Source organism: Erinaceus europaeus, chromosome 1 (genome assembly GCF_950295315.1).
Source record: "Erinaceus europaeus chromosome 1, mEriEur2.1, whole genome shotgun sequence".
NCBI lineage: Eukaryota > Metazoa > Chordata > Mammalia > Eulipotyphla > Erinaceidae > Erinaceus > Erinaceus europaeus.
Genome location: NC_080162.1, coordinates 77,387,567 through 77,408,639, shown reverse-complemented (window position 1 = coordinate 77,408,639; position 21,073 = coordinate 77,387,567). Strand labels below are relative to the sequence as shown.

At 38.5% G+C, this 21,073-nt stretch overlaps 1 protein-coding gene and 1 non-coding gene across 4 annotated transcripts in view; both read right to left on the bottom strand.

The window, feature by feature from the left end:
- ITCH (itchy E3 ubiquitin protein ligase) overlaps nucleotides 1–21,073 on the bottom strand; it is a 126,086-nt gene that overhangs the window by 34,894 nt on the left and 70,119 nt on the right. For all 3 annotated transcript variants that reach the window (XM_060188659.1, XM_007522667.3, XM_060188661.1), the window contains 5 exons: nucleotides 13,970–14,127; nucleotides 13,010–13,211; nucleotides 11,661–11,756; nucleotides 10,026–10,200; nucleotides 2,942–3,011 (listed from right to left, as the gene is read on the bottom strand). In XM_060188659.1, coding sequence (XP_060044642.1) covers nucleotides 2,942–3,011; nucleotides 10,026–10,200; nucleotides 11,661–11,756; nucleotides 13,010–13,211; nucleotides 13,970–14,127 — 701 coding nt within the window. The remainder of the gene's footprint in view (nucleotides 1–2,941; nucleotides 3,012–10,025; nucleotides 10,201–11,660; nucleotides 11,757–13,009; nucleotides 13,212–13,969; nucleotides 14,128–21,073) is intronic.
- Nucleotides 20,239–20,373, bottom strand: LOC132542941 (small nucleolar RNA SNORA48). Its single transcript, XR_009553911.1, has one exon. It is a non-coding gene; the product is annotated as a small nucleolar RNA SNORA48 (small nucleolar RNA).

Below are 21,073 nucleotides of genomic sequence, written 5' to 3'. Positions count from 1 at the left end.
TTCTTTTTCTTTCTTTCTTTTCTTTTCTTTTTTCTTTTCTTTTCTTTTCTCTTTTCTTTTCTCTTTTTTACCAGAGCACCGTTCAGCTCCCGCTTATGGTAGTGCAGGGGATTGAACCTAGGGCTTTGGAACCTCAGGCATGAGAGTCACTTTGCATAACCATTGAGAGTTACTTAGCATAACCATTATGCTATCTACCCTCTGCCTGACAATGTTTAATTCTAATATATACACATCTGAAAAAAGTTTGGACACTGAATTGAAACATATATGGTGTCACACAAATAAAGCTGTCAATTTCAGAACACAAGAGCAGGCAGTGAATTGGAATTTTATTCCTGGGTCAATCCTGAGGTCAAACTGAGTTATTTTTAAGTAACTGTTACTCACAGGATATTACCCTAGTGGCAACATTTTACAGCTACAGTATATGGTAACATTTATAACATACAGTAATGGGTAACATTTATAGCTACAATACAATGGCAAAATCAGAAAACTAATCCTGTACATTACAGTTAAGTAGAGATTTTTAAAAATTAAAAAAATTATGTATTTATTATTGGGTAGACAGAAAGAATTGAGAGAGGGAAGGGCAAGATAGAGAGGAAGAGAGACAGAGAGACACTTGCAGCCTTGCTTCACCACTTGTGAAGCTTTCCCCCTTCAGGTGGGGGACCAGGTGCTTAAACCCAGGTCCTTGGCACTATGTGTGCACTTAACCAAGTGTGCCACCACCTGGCCCCAGAGATTTTATTTTAAGTGTCGTCAATTTTCCCTTCAAATTCTTTTATCTGAGTGTGATTCTGTGTGCACTTTTATCATACATACGAATGTGTGTAGTCAACTAACCTTGCAGACATAACTGATTACTGGATGTGAATTTAGATTGCTACACATGAATTTACAAGACCAAACCAAAGCAACCCAACACAGAAGCAAGCAAGCAAGCAATTTCTAAAACCATGTGAGAACTATGATGGTTGTTATTGGGTGGGTGGGAGAATAGAACTTTGGTTTGGTGCAGTGTGGAACTATATACCCTATAATGTTTCAATCTTGTAAACCACTACCAATTTCTCTCTCTCTCTCATACACACAAATTGTGCTACCTCTATATTTGTGTATATTTATCACTGTGTATATTGTTTATATCATTGTGTATATTCTATCACTGTACCTTTGTCCTTCACAAATGTCAGGCAGTGGCACACCTGGTTGAGCACACATACTACAGTGAACAAGGACTTGGGTTCAAGCCCTTGGTCCACCTGTAGGGGGAAAGCTTCACAAGTGGTGGAGTAGAGGTGCAGGTGTCTGTCTTTCCCTCTCTATCTCCCCCACCATTCTCAATTCCTCTCTATCCAACAATAAATAAAAAAAAATAAAAATAAATGGAATATTATCTAAATTGAATTATATAACCTATAATTATTGAGGCTGACTTTTCTTCAGTAGGCATAATGCCCCTGCGGTCCACCCACAATGTTGTGTGTATCAGTAATCCACTTTTTAAATATTTATTTATTTTCCCTTTTATTGCCCTTGTTGTTTTTCATTGTTGTTGTAGTTATTGCTGTTGTTATTGATGTCATCGTTCATAGATAGGACAGAGAGAAATGTAGAGAGGAGGGGAAGACAGAGACGGGGAGAGAAAGGCACCTGCAGACCTGCTTCACCGCCTGTGAAGTGAATTCCCTGCAGGTGGGGAGCCAGGGGCTGGAACCGGAATCCTTATGCCGGTCCTTGCGCTTGGTGCCACGTGCACTTAACCTGCTGTGCTACCACCCGACTCCCAGTAATCCACTTTTCTTTATTGCTGAGAGAGCAAATTCTCTTTAAAGTTTAGAACAACAAAATGATTATGAATTTAAGGAAACCTTCTGTAATAAAAAAGATTAATCTCAAGAGCTTTTGGGGATATTTAAAGCCTATTTGGCATTATGGACTAAACCAATTACCACAGGGCCAGGTGGTGGTGCACCTAGTTAAGTGTACACATTACAGTGTGCAGGGACCTGGATTCAAGCCCATGGTCTCCATCTGCAGAGGCAAAGCTTCATGATGGTGAAGCAGGTCTGCAAGTGTCTCTCTGTCTCTCTCCCTCTCCCCTCTCAATTTCTAATAATAAGTAAATAAAAATATAAAAAGGAAAAGAACACAACTAATTACCTCAACAGGTTCCTAAATATTCACTCAAACAATACGATATCACCCAAAATACCTATACTTAAAAGATAACTGGGGGGGGTGAGGTGGTAGCACAGCAGGTTAAGCGCACGTGGCGCCAAGCGCAAGGATTCCAGTTCAAGCCTCCTGCTCCTCACCTGTAGGAGAGTTGCTTCACAGGCGGTGAAGCAGGTCTGCAGGTATCTATCTTTCTTTTCCCCTGTCTTCCCCTCCTCTCTCCATTTCTCTCTGTCCCATCCAACAACAAACGACATCAACAATAACAATAATAACCACAACAAGGCTACAACAACAAGGGCAATAAAAGGGGGAAGAATGGCCTCCAGGAGCAGTGGATTCATGGTGCAGGCACCGAGCCCCAGCAATAACCCTGGAGGCAAAAAAAAAAAAAAAAAAAAAAAAGATAACTGGGAAGTCGGGCGGTAGCACAGTGGGTTAAGTGCACCAGGTGCAAAGTGCAAAGACCATCTTAAGGATCTTGGTCCGACCTCACCCCCCCCCCCCCCCCCCCGCAGGGGAGTCGTTTCACAGGTGGTAAAGCAGGTAGGTCTGCAGGTGTCTTTCTTTCCGTCTTCCCCTCCTCTCTCCATTTCTCTCTGTCCTTTCTAACAACGAGGACATAAATAATAACAACTACAACAACAATAAAAACCAAGGGCAACAAAAGGGAAAATAAATAATTAAATAAATAATTTTTAAAAAAAGATAACTGAATTTAAAGGGGGAAAGGGGAGAAATCATGCATACTTACCCCATCCAGGTGGCAAAGGACCAAGGGGATCAAATTCTTTATTCTGTGACGTAGCAAACAAATCTTGGTTCTAAAAAGAATAAAAAATCATGACGTAATGAACAACTTAAATCTTTACAAACAGATTCTAACATTTGAAAATTTAAATATTACAAATATGTAATCCTTAGTCCCAAATGACTACTTTTTCTCCTTTAACTTCAAATAAATAAATTAGTAAAACACAAATCTCCAAAATATCATTCATAAGTAGCAGTACTGTCATTGGATGGCTGAGAAAAATCTGGTATTTCTAACTCATAAAAAGAAAGAGAGAGAGAGAGAGAAAGAAAGAAAGGAAGGAAGGAAGGAAGGAAGGAAGAAAAGGTTTGTGAGTTGAGTAAAAGGAAAGAAACCCATTTAGAACGATCTGATACAACTATAATAGTATAGAAGACTTCTTAAATTCTTGTTTGTAATTATCACATTAAAAAGAAAAACACTTCAGAGAATAAAAGAAAAACAGGAATCAACTACTGGGTAAAAATAAAAGTCACATTGACTTTGCAGGAGTTAATGAGTGTGTATGAATTAGATGCATATCTAATAAAGTGATAATTTGTGGCTTCAATAAAATTTATTATTTTTTTCCTTAATATATTATAGGAAAACTCAAATGCTTTAAAAATGTATTATGTTGTGAGAGGTGGGATGGGGTGAACTAGGGTGAGTAGGTGGATAACACAATGGTTTATGTAATAAACTTTCAGGGCTGAGGCTCTGAGATCCCAGGTTCAATCTCCTAGCACCTCCGTAAGACAGGCTTTGAGTTCTGGTTAAGACAAATAAAGAAAACAACAACAAATAATAAAAAAAAATTATTTACATATACTTAAAATACTTTATTTTTTCTGGGACTTGGTGCAGACACTACAAATCCACTGTTCCCAGCAGCCATTTTTTCCCTTTTCTTTTATTCCTTTTTCTTTTTACTAGCTAGGACAGAGAGAAATTGAGAGGAGAGGGGAGATATAGAGGGAGAAAGACTGACATCTGCAGACCTGCTTCACCACTTGTGAAGCTCCCCTCCTGCAGGTGGGAATTGGGGACTTGAACCTCAGTCCTTCTGTATGGTAATATGTGTGCTTAGTAGGTGTGCCACTACCTGCCTCTCTCATTATTTTATATATATATTTACTTACTATACATATTTATGTACATATATATGTATGTATATATATATGAAAAAAAGCAAGATAGTCAGTACACCATGTTTTAAGAATTACAGAACTTAAGTCATACTGCTGTATCTTTTTCCCCCTAGTCTTTGCTGAAGTAAAAACCAGACATGATTTCATTGCAATATTATCTTAGTATGCCTTTCTAAAATCTATGGCATTTTCTTATCTAGTTACAAGATCATAATTATACTTAGCAAAGAATCTGTTAATTTTATCATCTAAAAGTCAACCTCTAATTAACTGTCTCTGATTACTTGTTTATTTCAACCAGAATTTAAAAAAAATTTATTTATTTATTATTGGATAGAGTCAGAGAAATTGAGAGGGGAAGGGAAGACAGAGAGGGAGAAAGACAGAGATACACCTACAGCCCTACTTCATTTCTTGTGAAGCGGAATTTCCCTCTGCAGGTGGGGACCAGGAACTGGAACCTTGGTCCTTGTGCCCTATAGTTTGTACACTTAACCAGGTGCACCACCGCCTGGGCCCCCAACCAGAATGTTTAAAAGGTCCTCACATTACACATTTGGATTTCTGGTTTATTTATTTATTATAGGATAAAGGGAGAAATTTGGAGGGAAGTACGAGACAGAGACACTTATAGCCCTGCTTCACCACTCTTGAGGCTTTCCTTTTACAGGTGGGGACAAAGGGCTTGAACCTGGTTCCTTGCACACTGTAATGTGTGCACTTAATCAGGTGGCACCACCACCACATGGCTCCTTACATCTGGGTTTCTTTCTTTCTTTTTTTTTTTTTAAGATTTTATTTATTTATTAATGAGAGAGACAGAAGAAGAGAGAGAAAGAACCAGACATCACTCTGGTACATGTGCTGCCGGGGATTGAACTCAGAACCTCAGGCTTGAGAGTCCACTGCTTTATCCACTGCGCCACCTCCCGGACCACCTTGGGTTTCTTTCTTTTTCTTTTTCTTTTTGCCTCCAGGGTTACTGCTGGGGCTCAGAGCCTGTACCACAAATCCACTGCTCCTGGAGGCTATTTTTTCCCTTTCGTTTTATCGTTGTTGTGGTTATTATTATTGTTATTGACGTTGTTGTTGTTGGATAGGATAGGACAGAGAGAAATGGGGAGAGGTAGAGTAGAAAGAGAGGAAGAGAAAGATAAACACCTGCAGATCTGCTTCACTGTTTGTGAAGCGACCCCCCTGCAGGTGGGGAGCCAGGGGCTTGAACTGGGATACTTGAGCTGGTCCTTGTGCTTTGCGCCATGTGTGCTTAACCCGCTGCACTACCAACTGACCCCACATCTGGATTTCTTAAACCTCAATTTATAGCAGTTCCTCCCACTGTCTCTGTTTTTCCATGCCGCTACAGAAGCTTGGTTAACTGAAAAATTTCAAGCAAATGAGAGATAGTCCATTTCTGACTTAATATATTATCTGGGAAGATATATTTCTCAAGAACTAGTTGTATTTCCCTGGTAGATACACTATGAAAAGAACTGAGAATCAAGTCAGGGTGAAATACTAAGAAATATCTGAACCCTAGTTATAGAGCAGGCCTCAAGGTCTATTATATCAAACACTAGCTCTCTTTACATGGAGAAGTTAAGGAAGTGCACAAGGAAGTCAAGGACCAGTCATCACACCAAACATACCCATTCTGAAGTTAACACTGGTAGGGTGGCATGCTGTTTTGCCATGTGCATAACCCAGGTTCAAGCTCAGCCCTTACCACAATAAAGAAAATTTTGGTGCTGTGGTTTCTTTTACTTTCTTTATCCAGAAAAAAAAAAAAAAGATTGTTGGGCGTCTGATACTCTACTGCCCTCTAGTAAGGGTTTTTAGTAAGCTCCAGCACTCTACTGTTATTTAAGTAGTTTGTTTTAAGAATGTTGAGGGACTGGGTGGTGGTACACATGGTAGAGCACATGTTACCATACACAAAGACCTAGGTTCAAGGCCCTGGCCCTCACCTTCAGTTGGAAAAGCTTCATGAGCCATCAATTAGTGCTGTGGGTATCTCTTTCTTTCTGCCTCACTCCCCCTCCAACAAACTTATTTTTTATGTATTATGAGAGAGCCAGGAGGATAATGAGAAAGATAACCAGAGCATCACTCTGATACATGTGCTGCTAGGGAACTTGGGAACTCATGCTAAAAAAATCCATTGCACCACTTCCTTTACTCACTCTCCCTACATTCCCTTTCCTCTCAATTTCTATTTAAAAAAAAAAATGGAAAAAAAAAAAGAAAGAAAAAAGCTCACCAAAGAAGTGGATTTATCCTGTAGGCACTGACCCCCAGAAATACTCTGATGGCCAAATATATATATCTTTTAAAGTTCAAAAAAATCATTAAGTTCATATCATTGAGTATGCTAAGGGGGACTAAAATAGGCTAAGTTCTTCATAACTTGAAACCATTCTGTAAGAAAGAGTATACAGTAAGAATTTCAGAAAATTGGTTAGATTATTTCAGATGGACTATGGAAACAAAACAAACAGAAAACAGTAACACAGATGATGAGGTAAAAGCTGTGAATTCAAAAACTGTTCCAAAGACTCTGAGTATCAGATTGGTTCAGTTTATAGTTAAGCAATATAAACTGTAGATGTTCCATAAAACTTCTGCCTTAAAAAAAAAAAAAAACTTTAAAAAAAAAACAAAAAACAACTGAAGTGCTATAGCCAATCATGTATTATAAAAGTGAGGTAAAGGGCATATTTATAACTGAATATGAGAGAAAGAAAATATGACAATCTATTATATGCATAGCATATAGCATGTGCCAACATAATAGGACCTTTACAGAACCCTTTAAAAATGCTGATGTAATCAGATGTGTATATACAGATATATATATTTTTTTATATATTTATTTCCTTTTTGTTGCCCTTGTTTTTATTGTTGTTGTAGTTATTATTGTTGTTACTGATATCGCCGTTGTTGGATAGGACAGAGAGAAATGGAGAGAGAAGGGGAAGACAGAGGAGGGAGGCAGAGAAACAGATACCTGCAGATCTGCTTCACTGCCTGTGAAGCTACTCCACTGCAGGTGGGAAGCTGGGGGCTTGAACCAGGATCCTTGCGCTTTGCGCCATGTACACTTAACCCACTGCGCTACCGTCTGACTCCTGACATATATCTTTTATTGATAAAGTAAATGAGTCTTGATGAGGTTAAGTAACTTACTTAAAGTCATACAGAGAAAGTAACTGTGGAACAGGATTCGAACCAAGATGTGTGTAACTCCAAAGCCCATACTTTTTTCACTGGACACCCATGTGGAAACTAGCTTTAAAGAAGGCAGGCAAGCTAGGCATTCAAACCTAGAAGAAATTTGGCCAGGCATACCAAAGGTAATTAAAATTTAGAAAGAAAGATGTAAAACAGCATAGGAAAAAAAAAGATAAGGTAGACAAGAAACCAAACTAATCTCATGCCTAAAACCAATGAGGAAAGAGATTAATATTGACAGTTATTTACAGAAAGTGGCAAGAAAGAAATGTTATATGAAAGATTTTTAGCTCACTCATAACCAGGCAGTGAAGGGAAAGCAGCTAATAAAATAGTCTCTATCAATGAATGTTTACTATATCAAAGAAACAGAAGAGAATATGGAGAAAGGGGGGGAAAGGTAGCATCTACTGAGGATAGAAACTGACTTATGGGTTCTAACAGGGACGACCATATGGTGTAGGAGGGGGAGAGATGGTGATGGAGAGGATCAGTTTCTTTCTTTCTTTCTTTCTTTCTTTCTTTCTTTCTTTCTTTCTTTTTATTTAAATTTCTTTATTGGGGGATTAATGCTTTACAGTCAACAGTAAACACAACAGTTTGTACATGTATAACATTTTCCAGTTCCATGTAGCAATACAACCCCACTAGGTCCTCTGTGATCATGTTCCAAAGGATCAGTTTCTTTCTTTCTTTCCTTTTTTTTTTTTTTTTTTTTTTAAAGCTACTCTCTTCCCTGATCCAGCTTTCTGGTCCTTTTTCCAGCCATGACATCATCACCCCAGACAGTAACTTGGATCCACCTGCACATCAGATGTCAGGCTCGGGGGGAGGGGGGGAAGACTAGTATAAACCACAGGCTCTTTGGAATATAACTAAAATATGCCTACTAGCTATCTACAAAATGGAGGACCCCCCCCGCCCCCGACTCTTCATTTGCACTATTCCAGCCTTTAAGTCCATGACTGGTCAACAATTTGTTTGGCTTTGTATGTTAACTCTCTTTTCAACCACCAGGTTCCAGATGCTAACATAATGCTGATCAGACTTCCCTGGACAGACAATCCAACCAATATGTCCTGGAGCTCTGATTCCCCAGAGCCCTTCCCCACTAGGGAAAGAGAGACACAGGCTGGGAGTATGGATAGGCCTGTCAATGCCCATGTTCAGCGGGGAAACAATTACAGAAGCCAGACCTTCTATCTTCTGCATCCCACAATGATCTTGGGTCCATACTCCCAGAGGGTTAAAGAATAGGAAAGCTATCAGGGGAGGGGATGGGATACAGAGTTCTGGTGGTGGAAACTGTGTGGAGTTGTACCCCTCTTATCCTATGGTTTTGTCAATGTTTCCTTTTTATAAATAAAAAATTAAAAAAAATATTCCCTTTTGTTGCCCTTGTTGTTTTATTGTTTTCGTCATTGTTGAATAGGACAGAGAGAAATGGAGACAGGAGGGGAAGACAGAGAGGGGGACAGAAAGATAGACAGACACCTGCAGACCTGCTTCACCGCCTGTGAAGCGACTCCCCTGCAGGTGGGGAGCCAGGGGCTCGAACTGGGATCCTTCTACTGGTCGGTGTGTTTTGCGCCACCTGCGCTTAACCGGCGGTGCTATCGCCTGACTCTTCCTGGGCCAGTTTCTTTTAAACTGGTTATCTTCTATTGAAATTTCACATACTACTAAAACAGATTTCTTGTGTTTGGCACATGAAATCAGATTTCCTCAATAAATATTTTCTTTTCTTCAGAGAAAAGATCTGATACTTCAGTATTTGAGATCATGTAAAGTGTCCACAACAAAAACATTAATACATTTTGATATACTTATCATTATTGCTGCTAATATCATTCTAAAGGAAAATATAAAAATGTATATTATTTCCAAGAGGAAATGTTTTTATGTCAAGATAACAGTTTTGAATTCAGAATATTATACTCAGCTTAATATGACAGTGATTCAAATTTCCTTAGTCTTACAGGACTTGAAATAATAAGATAAACTTTACATAGTAAAGTGATTCAACTATATTATTAGTTCTGTCAAACTACATAAGGGTGAGATGCTCTTAGCTATAAGATATCTTCTTTCACTTTTAATAAATTTTCAAGAAAATTTAAGGGGGATTATCTTTATTTATTTATTGAATAGAGACAGCCAAAAATTGAAAGGGAGGGGGGAGACAGAGAGGAAGAGAGACACCTACAACACTGCTTCACCACTCACAAAGTTTTCCCCTTGCAGGTGGGGACTGGGGGCTTGATCCTGGATCCTTGTGCAATGTAACATGTGTGCTCAACTAGGTACACCACCACCTGGCTCCTTAACTACAAGATTTCAGATGTTGTGTTAAGTTAGGCAGTATTACACTTACAACTGTTTTGGTTCTTCTCAATCTATTTGGATTTTTACTTTTATTTATGTATTTTAGGTTGTTCTACCTTTTTTTTTTTTTTTTTACATTAGCAAAGCAGAGCAAAAGAAACTGAACTTCAGGAAATTTCAGAAGAAAGAGTAGATCACATATACAGAATACTCAAGCCAAAATCTATAACTATTATTTACAACAACTGCTGTTGCCATTCAATTTGCACCTTCGTCACAATGCTTTACATTCCTATGCAAATACTCTCATTTAGTCTGCAATATACTGGGATTCTTACCCCATAAATGAATCTCTGGTTAAACTGCTGCATTGCTCCTTGAAGTTGACTACGCTGTAGCTGCCATTGTTCATAGTTCCGGACAGATTCTAATGTTGGTCTCTGCCATGTCGTTGTTCTTGTGAAATGGTCAACATAATAAATACGTCCCATATTGTCAACTCGCCGTTCCCAACTAAGCCATAACAAAAACAATTAAAATTGTGAAATAGATCTGAATGAAGCAGGATTTTACCTTGGCCCTAGTCTAAGTGTGGGAAGGCTTTATACCCTGAGAAGCTACATTTGATTTAGTATTTTGTTTTATAATTTATATTTAAATAGTCTATATATGATTATTTCTACAAACTTTCTTAATGATTATGCAAACTTTTTTAATGATTATGCAAAGTGATTTTCAAGCCTGAGGTTCTGAGGTCTCATGTTCAATCCCCAGCACCACCATAAGCCATACTTGATCAGTGCTCTGGCAAAACTAACTCTTAAGAGTAGCCCAAGAGATGGTGCAATTGATAAGGCATTGAGACTCTCAAACAGGAGGAACAGAGTATGATCCCCAGGAACATATGTGCCAGAGTGAGGTTCTGGTTCTCTTTTTCCCCCTCTATTATATACAAGAAACAGATCTTTATAAAAAATATTTTCACAAGAATACAAATATCTTATTTACCACTTCAAATGGATGCATAAAATTAAGTAAATACTGGGGGGCAGGGTGGTATTGCAGCAAGTTAAATGCACGTGGTTCGAAGCACAAGGACCAGCTTAAGGATCCCGGTTTGAGCCCCCAGCTCCCCACCTGCATGGGGGTTGCTTCACGGATGGTGAAGTAGGTCTGAAGGTGTCTATCTCTCTCTTTCACCCTCTCTGCCTCCCCTCCTCTCTCAATTTCTCTCTGTCCTATCCAACAACAGCAGCAATAACAATAATAACAACAATAAACAACGAGGGCAACAAAACGGGGGGGAAAAAATCCTCCAGGAGCAGTGGATTTATAGTGTAGGCACCAAGCCCAACAATAACACTGGAGGCAAAAAAAAAAAAAAAAGAGTAAATACTGATACAATAATTTGGTGATTTCAAATTGGCTATCAGGAATATAACAATAAATATCCTCAAATATCATTTTTTTATTTTTATTTATTTATTTTTTTTTACAAATATCTTTTTTTCTCCTTCTTCTTCCTTTTGCACATACAGAAACTTCTCATTCAGAAACAAAGAGAGACACGGGGGGGGGGGGGATATACAAATCACAGTACTGGGTATTTCCCTGGTTCTGTGGCACTTTCCCACCCAAATACTACCCAGTCCCAACCCTGCTTAGCTTCTGAGATCAGACTGAGACTCAATGTAGTTGACTGTGGTATGGCCATAGATTCTGTAGCATACTCATGTGGTACCAGAAATCAAATTTGGGTCCTGCACAAAGGAAGGCACATGTCCTACCCTGTGAGTTGTCTCTCAAGTCCTACAGGACAAATTTTTTGACTCTCTTATTCCTAGTTTACAAGTACCACAAATGAAAGTGAATGGAGAAAAAAATAAGAGAAACTGTACGAATGATTAGTTGGGAAGATTTTATACACCTATAATTCTGTGTAAGTCCTTTTTCTTCAGAAGTCAGATACTTACCCAGGAGGTAGAGGTTCTGGTCTGTCCCATGTAGTTCTTTTTTCAACATGATCTACATAGTATACTCGCCCATGCTGATCCACTCTTTGTTCCCAACTTAAACACAAAATTAAAAAGATTAATATAGCTCTGTGTAAGAAGCCTGCCTTTTTAATATTGTCTTTCTCTTTTCTTCTTATCTGAACATATTAAATATCTGAAGCAAATAAGTATGGTGATATATAAAGAAGATATAAAATTTTCAAATGTGTTTCTATACAGTCCAATGAAGAAGTATTCTAGTCTCCTTGGTAGGTTTATCCTCAAGATAAAATTAGATTTATCATTCACTTCTAAGACTTCCCATCCTCCTCCACTACTCAGGCTTGGTGCCTAAATGATAAATCTATCACTTCCAGTGACCTTTTTATTCTTTTCCTCTTTTTCTTTCCTTCCTTCCTTCTGATAAGAGAGAAATTGAGAGGAAAGGAGGAGATAGAGTGGGAAAGAGATGCCTACAGCATGGTTTCCCTGCTCTTGGAAGTTTCTCCCCTGTAAATGGGGACCTGGGACTTGAACCCTGATATGTGCACATGATAACATACACTTTTTCGGGTGCACCCCTGCCTGGCCCGTTTCTTTTGTTAATTCACTGCACAAATAGCTTTCTATTTGAGCTTCCCATATAGATCTTCCAAAAGGTAAATAGCCTAACTACAGATACAATATAATCTGTTTAGTAATGAAACTTTTCATGAGTTTACTTGTCAGCTAGTAAATTAATTCTGAAAAGCATTCTGAATTTTGGATTAACCTGAATGCTACAATGTATGTGCATATCAACTATTAAAGCATTATTTTGTAAATCAACAAAGATTATAAAATGGTATTATAAATGCTAATTCTGTCATTTTTCTAAAATACTACTTTTATTTATTTATTATTGGATAGAGACAGAGAGAAATTGAGGGGAATGGGGGAGATAGAGAGGGAAAGAGATAGAAAGACACCTACAGCCCTGCTTCACCACTCATGAATCTTCCCCCACTACCGGTGAGGACTAGGGGCTTGAACACAGGTCCTTGTTCACTGTAGTGTGTGCGCTTATCTAGGTGCGCCACTGCCCGACCCCAAAATATTACTTTTCTCCCCCCGTTAAAATAACTTTCAAAATATTACTTTTAAAAATGAAGTGATTCTGTTCCATTCAAACAAAAAGATTTTCTTATTCAGCTTAACATGGATCACTAAAATTAGTTATAGCTGCTTGACAATGGTATTTAAAATATGAAATTCAGTTATTTTCTTACTAGTAAGTATATATAGAAGCCTTAAAAAAAAAAAAGTACCAACCAAAAGCAGTTACTTACCCAGGGGGTAAGGGAGCTTGAGGTACAGTATTTACAGTATTTAATGGCCTAGGACCTGCACCTCCAGATATAGTAAGAGGAATTATTAATCCAGATGCTGCTCCTTCCGATGTATTTGAATTTGTATTTGTTGGTGGTGGCAGAGTGCCTGTACTAGATCCATCACTTTCAGAAGTGGCAGATGGTGAACCATTAACAGATGCTATAAGAGATGTAAGAAACACAAGAAAACAGTGTTTTGTTTTTAGGAATCTAAATTGGGGGGGTGTAACATCAAAAGATTAGAAGACAGATGATAAATCTAAAATATAAGATGGAGTTACACAGGTGAAAATTGCTTAAAATAGTGGGAGTTAGGGGTCTGAGAGATAGTTCACCTGGCAGGCTGTCTACCTTGCCATGGACTTGGCCCAGATTTGAACTGCAACATACTACACGGGAGTGCCAAAGCTCTGGGGTAAGCTTTGATGCAATGATGTCAAGCCTCTGCCCACTTAAAACCCTTCCATCCCTATGCCTCAATGCCTCATTATCTTTTAGAAATATTTATTATTAAATAAATTTTTTTTTCTCATTAATGAGAGAATGATAACATCAGTTTGGGCACATTTAATTCAGAGGATTAAGCTCAGGACTTTATCCACTGTGCTACTTCCTGGGTCTACTCATTAGGGAATAACTTGAGTACCATCATTTGGTAATGAAAAAAAGTAACCAAAATACTTGGCTATATGACACTGCCTCAGTAGCTTCACATTAGGAGGAAAAACTTCAGGGAAAAGGCACATCTTAATTATCTATAGGAAGGTTATTCTTGAGCAAAATCTTACACGTAAAACAGTCAGAAAACCAATCTAAAAGGATGTCATCAACTTACCTGTGAATCAGTTCTCAAACTAAACATTACTTATAACCACAGTAGAGAGAGCTACAGCCCTGGTGTGTGGCTGGAATACACACCTGGTCTACGTGGGGTAGGAGGAGGTGGTCGTGAAGGTCTTGGAGGCCTAGAAGGCTTAAAACCGCCATTTGAAAGTGATGGAGAATTATTCCCATTGGCCCTCCTATTTTCACCAGACCCTGCTTCCTCAGGATCTTCTGATCCATTTGAATTAACTCTGGGCAAGGGAGGAGGGGGAGAGAGGGAAAGGGAAAAAGATTGCTTTTTGAATTTTTTTAAACTCATCAAAGATGAAAACACAAAGTTCTAGGAGCTTGAGAAAAGTTTCCTAATTTCTGGTCACCCTTATGAAAGACATAAATAGTCCTTGGGTATAGTCTTAGACATAACCCTCAGAATCAATCCAAAAATAGAGTGTGGGTTACCCAAAGTGACAGAAAACATTTGGGACCATTCATAAATATTAGTTATGTGGTGTCAGATTTTCAATTAGTCTTTAGAGTCCCAGACAAAAAGAAATGAGTGAAATTCTCAAAATCCCAATGCCTTAAAGTAATGTTACCATCTTTTTTTTTTTTTCCAAAGAGTAACAAAAGAAGTAAATTTGTTGTTGCCTTTCCCCCCTTTTAAAAAAATTTCTGTTGTAACTTAATATTATTCATGTTTGGGGCAGGGCTGACTATTCCATGGGGGAAGAAAAAAGTATACTTATTTCCTAACCCCATCCCAACAAATGGTATACAACTGTTCAGTTACTTAAAGGGAACTTAAAAGGAACTATGATTTCTTCCAAGAACTAACATCAACTGGATGGTATGAAAAGGGGTTGAGGTCCTGAGTAAGAAATACAGATTAAAAATTACTACTTCTAGGCCCCACACCTATGGACATCTAATCTTTGACAAAGGGGCCCAGACTATTACATGGGGAAAGCAGAGTCTCTTCAACAAATGGTGTTGGAAACAATGGGTTGAAACATGCAGAAGAATGAAACTGAATCACTGTATTTCACCAAATACAAAAGTAAATTCCAAGTGGATCAAGGACTTGGATGTTAGACCAGAAACTATCAGATACTTAGAGGAAAATATTGGCAGAACTTTTTTCCACATAAATTTTAAAGACATTTTCAATGAAATGAATCCAACTACAAAGAAGACTAAGGCAAGTATAAACCTATGGAACTACATCAAATTAAAAAGCTTCTTCACAGCAAAAGAAACCACTACCCAAACCAAGAGACCCCTCACAGAATGGGAGAAGATCTTTACATGCCATACATCAGATAAGAGTTTAATAACCAAGATATATAAAGAGCTTGCCAGACTCAACAACAAGACAACAAATAACCCCATCCCAAAATGGGGGGAGGACTTGGACAGAATATTCACCACAGAAGAGATCCAAAAGGCTGAGAAACACATGAAAAAATGCTCCAAGTCTCTGACTGTCAGAGAAATGCAAATAAAGACAACAATGAGATACAACTTCACTCCTGTGAGAATGTCATACATCAGAAAAGGTAACAGCAGCAAATGCTGGAGAGGGTGTGGGGTCAAAGGAACCCTCCTGCACTGCTGGTGGGAATGTCAATTGGTCCAATCTCTGTGGAGAACAGTCTGGAGAACTCTCACAAGGCTAGAAATGGACCTACCCTATGACCCTGCAATTCCCCTCCTGGGGATATATCTTTTTTTTTTTTTTTTATATTTATTTTTATTTATTTATTCCCTTTTGTTGCCCTTGTTGTTTTATTGTTGTAGTTATTGTTGTCATTGTTGTTGGATAGGACAGAGAGAAATGGAGAGGGGAGGGGGAAGACAGAGAGAGGGAGAGAAAGATAGACACCTGCAGACCTGTTTCACCGCTTGTGAAGCGACACACCTGCAGGTGGGGAGCCAGGGCTTGAACCAGGATCCTTATGCGGGTCCTTGTGCTTAGCGCCACCTGCGCTTAACCCGCTGTGCTACAGCCCGACTCCCCCTGGGGATATATCTTAAGGAACCCAACACATCCATCCAAAAAGATCTGTGTACACATATGTTCTTGGCAGCACAATTTGTAATAGCCAAAACCTGGAAGCAACCGAGGTGTCCAACAACAGATGAGTGGCTGACCAAGTTGTGCTATATATACACAATGGAATACTACTCAGCTGTAAAAAATGGTGACTTCACCGTTTTCAGGCGATCTTGGATGGACCTTGAAAAAATCATGTTAAGTGAAATAAGTCAGAAACAGAAGGATGAATTTGGGATGATCTCTCAGGCAGAAGTTGAAAAACAAGATCAGAAACGAAAACACAAGTAGAATCTGAAATGTAATTGGCATATCGCACCAAAGTAAAAGACTCTGGGGTGGGTGGGTGGGGAGAATACAGGTCCATGAAGGATGATAAATGACATAGTGGGGGTTGTATTGTTAAATGGGAAACTGGGGAATTAGTTATGCATGAACAAACTATTGTATTTACTGTTGAATGTAAAACATTAATTCCCCAATAAAGAAATAAATTTAAAAAAATTACTACTTCTGTCAAATATAATTGGTTCCCATTCCCAGAGGGAATCTATGTAGTAAAAAGTGCATGTGACAATCAATGTGGAAATAGCTCAACTAAGACTCTAATACCTATGTGGCAAGCAGCAAATCACTGTACAATGTAAAGCAACACTCCTGAACCTACAGAACAAGTCTAAATAAGATAAAATCTAATAAACTCAAGAAAAAAATAGAGAAGCAGTACCCTATGTTAAATAATTTTCAAACTATGTTTCCCAGAAATCCCTTAGGGTCTTTCTATTTAGTGCTGGTTTCATAAAAGCTTATTCTGAATGAAGTGAAAAGCTAAAAAATTGATATTCAGCCTCTTAGGGATTAAATTCAGACCTTGTGCTTTTGAGTCCAACCCTTTATATGCTCTGCACAATCTCCAGGGTCATGGCTAATTTTAAAAGCAGAGCTTAAATATAAAAATAAAAATTAGGGCGGGGCTGGACATAATGTACCAGGTTAAGTGCACATAGTACAAGGACACATAAGGATCCCAGTGCCAGCCCCTGGCTCACCAGCTGCAGAGGGGTCACTTCACAAGTGGTAAAGGAAGGCGGTCTGCAGGTGTCTTTCTCTCTCCTTCTCTCCCTTCCCTATTTCTCTCATATTCTCTCAGTCCTATCCTATTTGAAAAAAAAAAAATGGTAAAAATGGCCTCCAGGAGCAGTGGTTTCATAGTACCAGCACTAAGCCCCAATGATAATCCTGGAGGCAAAATAAAAAAAAGTTAAAAAACTATAATTCTTGCTCTTAAGAGTTTGGTTTTATAGGCAGTGCTGCTATTTTACACTTTTTCTTTCCTACATTCATGCATGACATTTAATACCTACATCCCATTGATATAACTTACATATTCTCTTTCTATTCTTCTTCTCACCCTTTTAATGCTTCTTCTTTATTTCAATAAAAGAGAAAAAGATAGAGAATGTCCAGAGCACTATTTAGCTCTGGTTTACGGTGATGCTGAGAACTGAACCTAGGGTGGGAGAGCACTGGGCATGGAAGTCCTACGTTCAGTCCTCTCAGCATTATCGGAAACCAGAGATTTGCTCCATAATTTTACAAACTTACACTTAGCTCACCATACATATAAATCCTTTTTTATTTTTATTTTGTCTTGATAAAGACAGATAAAAATTGAAAGGGAAGAAAATGGGGAAGAGGGAGATAGAAAGGGGAACTGCAGCACTGCTTCACCACTTGTGAAGTTTTGCCCCTACAGGTGGGGACTGGAGACTTGAACCTAGATCCTTGCACACTATAATATGTGTACTCAACCAGGTGTGTTGCCACACAACCCCTTAATAATCCTGGGTCCATACTCATAAAGGGACAAAAAATAGAAAAGCTTTTACAGGAGGGGATGGGATACAGAGTTCTGTAGGTAGGAATTGTACCCCTCTTATCCTATGGTCTTGTCAATATTTCTACTTTATAAAAAAAAGTATGTATACACACACACACACACAGAGAGAGAGAGAGAGAGATATGTTTATGAACAGGACAGAAACTGAAAGATTAAGTCAGGTCATAAGAAATATACAAATTGGGAGTTGGCGGCAGCACAGTGGGTTAAGCACACGTGGCACAAAGAGCAAGGACCGGCGTAAGGATCCCGGTTTGAGTCCCCAGCTCACCACCTGCAGGGGAGTCACTTCACATGCGGTGGGGCAGGTTTGCAGGTGTCTGTCTTTCTCTCCTCCTCTCTCCATTTCTCTCTGTCCTATCTAACAACGATGACATCAATAACAACAATAACTAAAACAATGAAAAACAACAAGGGCAACAAAAGGGAAAATAAAAAAAAAAAGAAATATACAAAATATGGGAGTTGGGCTGTAGCGCAGCGTGTTAAGCACACATGGAGCAAAGCGCAAGGACCAGCGCAAGGATCCCGGTTCTATCCCTGGCTTCCCACCTGCAGGGGTCCCTTCACAGGTGGTGAAGCAGGTCTGCAGGTGTCTGTCTTTCTCTCTCCCTGTCTGTCTTGCCCTCCTTTTTCCATTTCTTTCTGTCCTATCCAACAATGATGACAACAATAATAACTACAAGAATAAAACAACAAGGGCAACAAAAGGGAATAAATAAAATAAATATTTAAATAAAAAGAAATATACAAATTAAAGACTGACAATCAAGAGGACACATCAAATAATAAAATCTTGAACACTAGGCACCAATCATTTCGGTAGTTCATAAAGATGATAAAAGACAGTACTGAGAAACATAAGACATTTATGTATGCTACAAGGGAGAACAGAACAAAATTACAACCATGAAATATACAGTGCCTCAATTAGGACAGAGGTAAAACAATCTAAACCTGCTAAGTAAACTTCCTATACGGTAATGGGGGGAGAGGGCGTCCACAAGGCAGGATTTATGAGTAATCTTGAGAATTCAAAAGGGGGCTGGGCATCTGCCACATGTCAGAGGAGATCAATGTTCTGGTCCCTCCCCTTTGAAATATGCAGTAAAAGTAAAATACATAAATATGCTTTCTACTACTATTGTTTAATATTCTACCTCTTATGGGTTTAGAAGAATGGATAATTCTCTGTAATGCTGGCAACAGTATAAAGATAGTTCACTATTAAGTAAATTAGCTTTACAAAATGTGGTCTTCTCAAGTCCTGCAAGAAGTACAACCTGGAATGTTCCTAACTGTGGCGATGAACTGTGAGCTTAGACCAACAGGAACTCAGAGTTACAAGACTCCTGTGCCATATACATATGTGTGTGTGTATATATATATATATATATATATATATATATATATATATATATATATATATACACACATGCCCTGGTTCAGATAATTTTATTTATAATTTTTCTTTTTTCAAGACTGGGTGGTCTGGGAGGTGGCACAGTGGATAAATCATTAGACTCTGAAGTATGAGGTTCTGAGTTTGACCCCCGGTAGCACATGTACCAGAGTGATGTCTGGTTCTTTCTCTTTCCTACCTTTCTCATTAATAAATAAAATGTTGAAGAAAAAAAAAAGATTGGGAGCTACTCTCTGCCCTAATCCAACTTTCTAGCCCTTTTCTTTACACTGACAATAGCCTCTCAGACAATACTATTTATTATCCAACTCCATGTCAGCTATTAAACTCAAGCAAAAACTATGATAGTCACAAGCCCCTAGGGACATGCCTAAAATGGACTTCCTAGCTTCTTTCCACCTTAAGAACCCTATTCTCATCTGTTCTGTTCCCACTTTTTGGTTCCTGTTCATTAATCATTTTGTTCAGCTTTATATCTTGCTGCCTTTTAGCCACCAAGATGCAAATGCTATCATAATCCTACCCTGACTTCCCTCACCAATGTGTCCTGGAACCTCACCTCTCCAGAGCTCTACTCCACTAGGGAAAGATAGAAACAAGCTGGGAGTACAGATCGACCTACCAATACCCATCTCCAGCAGAGGAGCAATTAAAGAAGCCAGAACTCCCATCTTCTACACCTCAAAAAGAACCTTGATCCATACTCTCAGTGGGGGAGTAATAAATAACAGGGGGAAGATAATCAAAGGGCTCTGAACTCCAATTCCATCAGCATCCAGAGAGAGAGAACAGGGAGGGACATTTGAATGTAGTAATAGTAATGTATGTGTGGCTTGGAAAGGAAGAAAAGATGGGACCATAGAGAGAAAAAAAAATAAGAGGGCAAATAAATACAAATATAGACAGTTGCAGAAATAATAGCTCACAAAATGTGGTCTTCCTAAAAAGATCAATATCAACTGACTTCTATCAATTTTTTTGTCAACCTGTATACCTACAGCATGAACCAGGCATGGACACAGATCAAAAGGCAAGTTAGGATGAACAAGGAGTTGCTTTGTTCCTGGCTGATAAGAGATGGGCACCACTAGCCAATGGCCACTCTACTCAGGACAGGGAAAGTCACTCATTTTTTTTATTATGACATTTACTATATATCACAAAAGACAACCAGTACAATAAACTCCCATGTATTTATCAACTTAGTTTCAACAACCATCAACATTTTGCTCTACTTAATCCCCCTATTCTCCACTGCTGTACTGGATACTATAAAGTCCATCTTTCTAGGTATTTCTTCGTTCTGTCCTATGACACTGATTTTCTGGTTCTCCTCTTATTCTGACTACTCCTATGACTGATCTTTTGATCTTTCCTTCCAACCCACTGCTTACCCTGTCTGGGGAAAAAAAAAAAGAATCCAATGGGATTTTATAATTTTATAAGATATATTTCTTACTGCTTTAAGACTAGGATCATCTCATTTCCCCTAACTTTTTCTTCCATTACTAGTTTCCAAGATAACCACAAACATTTAAAGTTTGTTAAGTCAGTCAACATAACCCCAAAAATAAGACTTTTTAGGCCCTAGACCTGAAAACTGAGATATCCATGAAAGATCTAGACTAAGATAAGAGCGAACAGTTGGTATAAATCTCTGTTCTTTCTAAGCAAAGTCAAGAAATTATCATAGTTTATGGTGACCTCTACATATATCCAAAGCTCATACTCCAAATTTCCTAGAAAGGAAAGTTAACAGCCCAGTGATAGCCCTGAGATTCTGAGTATCTAGCTGTGGAAAAATGCCAATATATTAATGAT